At 36.2% G+C, this 10,459-nt stretch overlaps 1 protein-coding gene across 1 annotated transcript; it reads left to right on the top strand.

Moving 5' to 3' along the window:
- The first annotated feature begins 1,241 nt into the window (after positions 1-1,241).
- LOC132067319 (uncharacterized) lies at positions 1,242-3,428 on the top strand. The gene is made up of 2 exons (XM_059460515.1): positions 1,242-1,564; positions 2,613-3,428. Exons 1-2 carry the CDS (start codon positions 1,393-1,395, stop codon positions 3,068-3,070), a joined length of 630 nt encoding a protein of 209 aa, XP_059316498.1. The 5' UTR covers positions 1,242-1,392; the 3' UTR covers positions 3,071-3,428.
- Positions 3,429-10,459: the final 7,031 nt, after the last annotated feature.

Here is a 10,459-nt window from a genome sequence, read left to right as displayed (position 1 = left end):
TGCAATTCCACCAATCAAGGAAAGACTACGACTCGTACTGCCTCCTCCTCTATCTCAGGCCTCCGCCTCACCGGTCTTGCATACATCCTAGGCTTTTCTACGTATACGAGTTAAGGAAGAATAGGGCATAGTCGAAATCTTTTGCACCGTTTATGTGACACCGTTTGGTTAGGCACATAATTTAAGAAAAAAATGAAGATTTTTGCAATTTGTGATCCAAAACAAGCCTTCAATATTTGTGTTGTTGTAAATCATCTCATAAAATTAAATTATTTCTAAATATCGAAAAATGACATTTTTTTTTTTTTTGGGACAAACTAAAAAAGAAAGTGTGCCACATAAATTGGACAAATGAAGTATTTCTTTTTAACAAAGAAAGAGTTAAAATATGTTCTCATATGTTGTTGAATAAACATTAAATGATTTGCATCTTCTAAATTTTCTTTTAATAATCGTTTAAATATTTTTGCAACCAAATTGAAAAGCAGTGTAGAATTGAGTGATAGTATTTGTGTATGTGAAAACAGATAGGCTTCCCAACGATATGAGCAAAAAGAAACTAATTTAAAGTTGAACCTTGCAATCTTTTTGAACTTTCAATTCCTCGACCATATGATCCATATCACGAGTGAAGGACCCCTCTAACGAAAGCGAGCGGTGAATATAAAAGATGTCCAACATCCCCACATCCACCCTTTTTCACAATCTGCCAGAAATACTCTTCACATGTCTTTGTTTGTAGTGAATGTATGTCCAAAATTATATTATTCCACTTTCTATTTCACAGTTGTTCCTAACACCAAACTGCTCACGGGCCAATTATATGCATACATACACTTAGGGGTCGTTCGGCTGAAGAAAAGCTATGCTGGGATTAGTTGTGCTAGAATTAATTATGTTGAGATTAGTTATCCTGGTATTATTTCTTATTGACTGTTTCGTTTGTTTTATTCAGAATAACATGCATTGCATAATTTCAAAGAAGAAATAGTTTGTTTGTAAAAGTACCCTCCATCTTATTTAGTAGAAAAAGGGGTTTGAGGTATCTCAGTGATATTTTTGTCATTTTTATTTTTTTATCGGTAGATAACTAATATTCATATTGTTATTCCGCTATTTGGCAGGATAACTTATCTCAATATCATTCTCAATCCTGTTACTCAATTATTCGGGATTAGTAACCAAACAAGAAATAAGACAGTAGTACTAAATTTTTATCCCATAACTATTTATGCTTGTCCAGCATACCAAACTACCCCAAGCATGTTAAGTATAAACCAATTCTTGTCGTATCACTTTTATATGAATATATGTTCTCTTTAGAACCTATACTAGTACAACCAAGAACTAGTAGATAAGAATATTTGCTTCCACCAGAAGCTTACCAATACCATGTTTTCTTCCACTGTCTTTGCAGTTCTAATCTTGCATCTATTTGTTCAAGTATTATCAGTATCAGCTCGACCAGTAGAGGGACCCTCTTCCCGTATCATTGTACAAGGTTCTGTATTCTGCGATGTTTGCTGTGATAACACTTTCTCCAAACACAGCTACTTCTTGTCAGGTATATATACTTGGTTCAATTCTGCATTAACAGTAAAATTATGACACAGCTTTTTCTTTGTTTGTTTGCGATTTGGGTGGGTAACATATATTAAAGAATCATCATTTAACCGTTCAAAGTTTGTTTGGGTCAAAATGAGTCAAATACTCCCTTCGTTCACTTTTACTTGTCACGTCTCATTTCTCGAGAGTTAATTTGAGTAATCTTCAGAGCTAAATTGTATTAGATTAATTCAATATTTTAAAATTATAATTTAGATATTCAAAAATTATATGAAAATTACTACTTATAAGTTGCAATCCCTATTAATATGATGAAAAAAATGCATCTTAAATGTTGGTCAAAGTCCTTGTAATTTGACACTTGTATAAGAAAACACGCACGTTAGTAAAATGAACGGAGGAGAACCGATTATAACCTTATTCACCCGAAATGACCCAATATCTCCTCATATTTTTTTTAAAAAAAAACGTTCTTCCATATTACTCATATAATTCTTAATCCCTAAAATTTTGTATGTTTTGGTTTTGGTTGCAATTTGACCTGCAAGGTTATACTTATTGACCGGTTAGGCCTAATAAACCGGTGATTCATTTTGGATTTAACTCATCGGGTCAAGTCGACAAATGGTTTCGCCTATGTGTTTTCACTTTCTTACGTTGGTATTAGCAGTATTCTCGTAGTTTTTTAGTTTCTTGTTCTTCGATTTCTGTTACCACTTGTATTTCTTGTGCTTCAGTTATCGCATTATTTTGCTGATGTTATTATTCCTTCTTTTTAGAATGCTATGTACTGTTTTCTTATTAGTTACCATTTCTCCATTGCCACATTTTCTTTTTCAAACTGCTTTGAAATGTTTTTCTTGAGCCGAGGGTCTATCGGAAACAGCCTCTCTATCTCCACGAGGTAGGGCAAGGTCTGCGTACACTCTACCCTCCCCAAACCCCACTTGTGGAATTACACTGCCTATTATGTTGTTGTTCAGTCAAGTCAACAGATGGATCATAGTTACTAAAGTGAATTGATTTTGCCGCCTCTACGTGCACAGGTGTTGATGTCCATGTACAATGCAGATTCAAAGCGAGCTCACCAAGAACAGCAGAGCAAATATCCTTCTCAGTCAACAGAACCACAAACAGATATGGAGTGTACAAATTGGATATACCATCAGTGGATGGTGTTGATTGCATAGAAGAACCAACAATTCAATCATTCTGCCAAGTCAGTTTGATTGGAAGCACATCTCAGGCCTGTAATGTTCCAGGTTTAAAGAGCACATCTAATGAGATAACCATAAAATCAAAACAGAATAATCAGTGCATTTACAGCCTAGATGCATTAAGTTATAGACCCCCTGAGAAAAATGCTACTTTATGTGGAAATAGTTTACCCAAAATTGAAGAGGACCACTCAAGCTCTTTCAATTACTCCAAGTTTTTCCTTCCTTACTTTCCTCCTTACCATTTTTTGTGGCCTCCTGCTAACACTAATAGCCAACATCCATAAAGGGTCAGTTATATTTCCTGTTGAATATATAATTAATAAAAGTATAAATTTGTCATACCATTCAACATTTACCTCTCTACTTCTGTAAGATTCAAGAGCAGTTTTATTACATAACTGACAAACTGAAGATGCCAATAAAGTGAAAACAAGCTGCCAGAATGATCTTTTACCTTTCATATATTGTAAAAAAAAAATATAGCATATGTATAATTGACTAACAGAAGTACAGAACCAAGATTCAGGGGGCCTCAAGAAAACCTGTGTAGCATGTATTTAAGCTTTTATCTGCTTGATAAAAGATTGAAATTGCTTGTACAATAATGATGATCATGTAAGTTCTTTTGCTCCCCTTTGGTTATTTGCATTTCCATATCGCTTTGAATCTCTTAGCCTTATCTGACCTCTTTTTATGCCTTTTATTGAGCCGAGGGTCTTTCGGAAATGCTTGGCGTCCTACCTTGGTAGAGTAAGCGTCCACAGACACTCTACCCTCCCCAGACCCCACATTGTGGGATTTCACTGGGTTGTTGTTGTTGTTGTTGTTGTTGTAGTAAGTTCTTTTGCTCCTGCAGCACGAATAGTGCTCAGAAAACTGTCATTTTCTTTATGTTGCGTTTTCTATTTTTTGGAGGAAATTGTTCCAATCTTAAAACGAACGACAAAAGCAACTACTTGTAAAGTTCTACTCTAGCAAGGTTAACACATGTAGGAATGCGCAGTAAAGACTAAACTCGATTTATCCTTAAATTTAGACATAGTTTCTACACAGTAGACGCTGAGAAAGCAGGTGATTTGAGGTTTGTGGGTTCGGTATTTTAAAACAGGACAACAACCTTAAGCTAATGTACAACAACCGCCAAACTAACAAACAAGTACAGGTGGGTTTTCGGTTCTTCGGTTCGGTTCTTCAATTTTCTGTTATTCGAATATGTGTACCGAGCATCAAGCCGAATTAGTTTGGTTTTGTTCAATTCTTTTTCAAGTTCGGTTTAGTTTTTCTAATTCGATTTTTTCGGAATGAGCCGAATTAATGAGTTGTTTTTCTACTTGTAAAATGAACTACTTTTTAAATTAAAAATGAGTTGATTTTTTCACTTATGAATTTTATGTTTTGCTTTATTAAAATAAACTAAAAAAAAAACTACATTGTAGGAAAAAGGAAATAATTTACGCATTAATGCAGGACAGCAGGAGTGACCTAGTGAGGATTTGTTTTCTTTTTTTCAATAACCACTAAGCAAATCTTAGTGGAGGATATTTTATTTTTTATTGATAATATAAGAAATGGAAGAAACAAAAGTCTAAATACGGAAAACTAGAAGACTAACATCAGTGGAACCGACAAACGCACCGCAAATTGAAAAAGAAAGAAACACATGAGCCGGGTTTCGAACCCTCATCTCATGGAAAATGAAGTGCATTGCTAGTCTCTTCCACACCACCGAACCATCCGACATTTTTGTTAGTGGGCTTGCACTTTGCTCTTAACATATTCATATAAATTTTCTGGATTTTCTAGTACCAGTACAGGTTCTACGGAAAAGCTACTGGGTTCGTCCGAACCCCCATATTGTACTGTAGCTCCGCCCCTGGCTCTACATATCATTACATTTCTTTCACTGTTGACGTATGACTGTATGGGAGACTTTACCCTGTAAACGAACTAACTTATTTTCGAGAGCCATAAAAGAAGAGAAGGGAATTAAAATGCTGCCTATGTTTAGTCCAGATTTCCCTACTACCCTATGTATGTTAGTGTATCAGTTGTTCTGAGCAAGCAATAACTTTGTTACTTGTCAACATCGTCTTTACCTTAATGTTCGTTCTTACAACTGACCCTGCTCTCTAGAAGCCTCACTTGGTTCAGCAGCAAAAATGAAAAGAACTAAAGCAGAAAAATAAAAGGAAAGAGCGCGAAAGAAATGTTCAACAGCTGATAGTGTGTGCAATACCACAATTGGAAACTTAGCACCTTGGTCGACATTAGGAATAACAGAGCACACGGCAGCAGTTTGTTAGTCATAAAAATGGTGGTACTCCTGATTTCCAATCTGCTGACCTTGTCTTAATATCGCAATTCTCTTTTCTCAAATTTGGCCTCTGTCTCCTCTCTATTTTCCATAACGAGACAAGAGAAAGAAATTTTATGACTGGAAAGTCCTCGTTATGGAAAGAAGTTTGGAATTATTCCAAACTAATCAGCCATTGCGTCAAAAGAATTGAATGCAACAAAATGCATCTGGCAATATAGTCAACAATATAAGAAGCAGAAGAACAAGAGTTAAACATGGATAAAAAAAATGCAAGAAAATTAATTAGCAAACTGGCTATGTGGACTGTGGTATTTTTTGGCTTAATTAATTACCAGCAAACAAGATCTGCATTTTGCAATCCTACAGAAAAAACGGGAGAATTTTGCAGTTGCACTAGTTGTTACAAAATTACAATCTTCTCTGTTTTTCGTTTTCTTCTTCTATTGCTTTGAGTATACTTTTTGTGTACTAAGCATAGACATGTCCTGAGGGACAAATATTAATTAAGTTTGATGCATTGCAATCTTGTCTTTCGGGTCCATGTATGAATATTCCCCGTGACTCAACAGGTATCAATAGTCATTTCTATTCAGTATGTGACTAATGACTTTATAGAAGCAATATACACTCGCACCTTCTTTAGCATGATACCCGTTTAATTGTTGAGTTAAGACGTACTGCTAAAAGCCAATATTCTTGCACAATAATTTATTCTGCTAGTTCTTCTTAACAGCGGAAAAAGGAAAGAAAGCAGAGCAGTTAGTTGACATTCCATTAATATCTTGGCAATTTATTCTACATAATGCGTTCTCTTTGTTTAATTTTTTCATGACATGAATGCATTCTCATTATAATAGCTCCATTATTATGAGTTTAGGACCACCTTATATTCTAATGTTGCACGTAAACATCCTTGAAATGTTAAAAATGGTTTATGAGTATTAGGATAGATTGTCTATATCCACACAGTCTGACCTCATCCTAAATTGCTCTCATCCACAGAAACCTATAATAAGACATGACGTCGAAATAAAAATTGCATTGGTGGTCCATGAAAGGAACTTGCAATTTCCTGATATCACACCTTATCGACCAATGCAACTACAAAATGTAAAACATTTTTCAAGCTATGGATTTCAGTTCTTCAATACTTAATATTTTTGGTTGTAGCATCACTAGAAGTTCTGAAAAAATGAATATACAAGAGTAAATCTTTCAATGACCTCACGCTCTTGTATTTTCAGCTTAGGTATGTAGTAGTTTGCACGTGGACCCTTTCTTTCGTGACAATTAACAGGTATGAAATTTCATAATAAAGCAAACGGCCATACATGATAACTCAAGTAATGTCAAGTAGTCACTGGTCCAGCCAAATTGAGACTTTAAATAGCCGAATATTTTACTAGTCTAAATGCTTGCTTCTCCAAGAAGAGGATGGGAGTGTTAAGGAGTAAGTTTGCTTTCATTTAGGTGAAGTACGGTTACTTTTTTAGTTGATATGGTCGAAGAATTAAGAAGTGAGATTGATATACTTCCTATTTTCTGCATAATTTTGAAGGAGTTATAATGCTAGCTAGCTAAAGAGTTTGGCTACCACCTAGGCCTTTGCACGTGATCACGTGATGGAGGTTTGAATCTGAATGGTTCACATCTTACGTCATTAAGTGCATTTATTTACATTAAAATTTAAACACTTATTTGGTCTGAATAAGTCTTAATCATTAAGATCTTGAACAAAGTCTTAGGGTGTGTTCGGTATGGAGGAAAACATTTTCCGAAAAATGTTTTTCAATTTTCTCATGTTCGATAAAAGCTTTTGAAAAATATTTTCTTTAGGAAAACAAGTTTCTTAAAAATGAAAAAAATGATTTCCCTAATGAAAGTAGGGAAAGAAGTCCCACAAATGTCAATCCACCAACCAACCCACCGCCACCCAACCCACGCCCAAACCATCCACCCTTTTAAAAAAAAAAAGTTTAATTTTTTTTTTCTTCTTTGGTTTTCTACACCACCCATCCTCACCCCCCCCCCCCCTCAACCACCCTCCAAAGAAATTATTTTTAAAAAAAAAGAGGTTTTTAAAAGTTTTTTTTGGGAAATTAGTAAGAAATTCACTTATTTTTCACTAACAAACCGAACATGAGAAATTAAGAAATTCACTTATTTTCCAAGAACACATTTTTCAGGAAAACATTTTCCTCCATACCGAACACACCTTAATATCATTAAGAGGTACTTTTGTATGAATAAGTTTTACCACCACTCTGTCCACAACCACCAACTCCACCCCTACCCCTACCCTCCCAATCCCACCTTAGCTGTCACGACCCAAACCGATGAGTCGTGACACGAGTGTCTGATCTCTAGTGACCAAACACCCCTGTACTCATATTTGAACATCATGGCCCATGTCGATTTCAGATCGATCTCAAACTCGCTCTCATAAAGGGTGACATAATGAACTCGTACATTTACATACATACAAGCCGAAAAGAGCAACATCAGAAGCCGACTAGGCCGCTACCTATACAAGACACAAAAGTTATCAGAGCCGACAAGGGTACATCATCCGACATACACATACATCTCTGTACGTACTTAAAGTGAGCAGTAAAATCGTAAAGGACAGACAGGCCCCCGTCATACCCATATGCATATACATCTACAAAAGAATGGCATACCAAAATAGGCAGTACCTCGGGATCAAATGGAGTGCACCAACTAACCACCGAGTAAAGTCCACCGAGCGGATCACCGTCCGTTCACCCGTATCTGCGGCATTTAACGCAATCCCCCAAGTATTGTGGAGTCGACGACGATGTACCGAATATGTAAGGCATAAGAGTAACATAAGTATAATCATAAGAATCATGAAGGGAATCTGAAACTTAAAGCTAAACTGACTGTTTGCGTAGATTTGTATAATCAAGTATCTACATAACTGACAATGCCTCTGTGGATGCACAATCGGCGTGCCCTCAATGATAATTATGCTCACGTATATAAATATAGGTCATAGTGCTAAGGAACATTCAGCCCGATCCATATGTCATATAAAAATATCGAGGAACGTACGGCCCGATCCATATATCATATAACAATGCTGAGGAACGTACGGCCCGATCCATATATCATCCTCAAGGTGTACCAGCTGATCAAGTGGTAATGCGTATATAACGCTTATCCATTTCCCCATACCCCATATACATATAATACACGCGTATATAGAGCATTCTGGTCATGGGTTAATATGCATGTGTATATAAATGCAATGCATAACTGAAGTGTGTACATAGAACTCTCGGAGTGACACAAGGTCATATTATCCCCGATGGACAACCTTTGAGCTAACATTATCAACATAAGTAATCTCAGGACCCATGAACAGAAGGAACAATCGTACGGGTTATAGGAACATCAAAGACTGAAGTACTCCTAGTGCGTCTAAGAGTAGAGTAATATGGAAGCTCGTTCAATCGCTTGTTGGCTCATAATATAGGATCATGCCAAAAGAAGAAGGAATAGCCTTAACATACCCTAACGTCTCCTTAATCGTTTAACGTTCTCCTTCCACGTTCAGAAGATCTACATTAAAAAGGATCATATTAAGGTTAAGTCTTAAAGGCACTCTTAAGTTCAAACTAGAATAATTCATGAGCTAGAGAAAATTGGGCACAAAGATTTCCTCTGTTTTATGGACTTCCATCATATCATAAAACAACTCTCAATCAACAATGACATTATCATCAATTTCGTAATTAAGAGACTTCATTACATGTTGAAACTCCTTTTCATAACCAACACACAACAACAATTTCAATACAACTCTATATACACTCGTATACCATACTTCTTCATCATCATTACTACCATTCTTAGCAAGATTATACCTCAATTACTTCAACAATTATGACTCAAGCCAATTTACTACTCATAGCATCATCAAACCCACATTTGAACTTCTTCTTTGGCTTTCTTTCCCTTAATCAAGTTATTCACAATTAGACATTCTTAATAACATGGAAACATATATGAAAACTCACCTTGATCACATAAGAGTAAGATTGGAATCAAATCATTCACTTGAGTGAAACCCCAACTTCAATAACAAAGAAAATATTGAGTTCTACAAACCCTAGTGAGCCTTCCAACACTTGGATTCTTTGATTCTTGCTATTTGATCTCTAATCTCCCTTAGGTTTGTGGAGAATAAGTCTGAGAGAAGGTTCTAGGGATTTTAAGACTTGGGGAAATATTAGAAATGAATTAAATGAACATGGGTCATCTATATATAGAAAGAGAAAAAATCTGGAAAAAAAACCCGACCCGATTATACGGACACTTATACGGTCCGTATAAGTGGTCGTATAATCCCACTAGAGATTGACCCTTCTCTGGAATATTATACGGACCATTATACGAACCGTATAAAGTTATATGGACCACTATACGGACCGTATAAAGTTATACGGACCGTATAAGTGGTCGTATAACCCAACATTTACGAAACTTTCTCGCGTTGATTCGTTTAACCTTCAATCCTTATGGAACCTTATTGACACTTATGTAATACTTCATTAACCATCTAAGGGACCTCATAACTCTCTCTCAAGGTGATTCTAGGCAATGCATAGCTCAAATGATACAAAATTTCCCAAAACATGGCTCAACCTTAAATTTCTCCGACGAACTTATTTCTTTAGCCTCAAATGCCTTTGGAATCTTAATTAGAATTATCAAACATCGTTATTCACCTTACAAGGGCTTCATGCCCACTTTAAGTTACATTGGCATGTTCATAATGCGAGCAATACGAAATTTCAAGGTGTAACATTCTTCCCCCCTTAGAAACATTCGTCCTCGAATGTTACTCTTAGGAATTCAACAAAAATTTCGCCAGAGTTTCCCTTGTAATATGGCACTACCATCCTGTCACAGCAACCCAAAATATATCACCTCACAGGGCTACAACAACAACATCAATAACATGGCTACACACGACCAAGAAAGCATTACATACCTAGATAAAATGGTGTCTCTGCCTAAGTCTCCTCTGGAGGTGGAAATAAATGTGGGTACTTAAGCTTCATGTCTTCTTCCGCTTCCCATATCATTTCCTCTCTGTTATTATTTCTCCATAAGACTTTAACTGAAGCTACATCCTTGGTTCTGAGTCTCCGTACTTGCCTATCTAGAATGACAATGCATGAGCTTCTTCAAGGTAGGATAGTCGCTCGGGACTCGAACATCCTCTGGTGTACACCTCCGGAAGGATCCCCAATGCACTTACGAAGCATCGACACATTAAAGACCGGATGCGCAGACTCTAACGCAGAAGGTAGTTCTAACTCATATG

Source organism: Lycium ferocissimum, chromosome 8 (genome assembly GCF_029784015.1).
Source record: "Lycium ferocissimum isolate CSIRO_LF1 chromosome 8, AGI_CSIRO_Lferr_CH_V1, whole genome shotgun sequence".
Taxonomy (NCBI): Eukaryota; Viridiplantae; Streptophyta; class Magnoliopsida; order Solanales; family Solanaceae; genus Lycium; species Lycium ferocissimum.
This window is presented reverse-complemented; position numbering and strand designations above follow the sequence as displayed.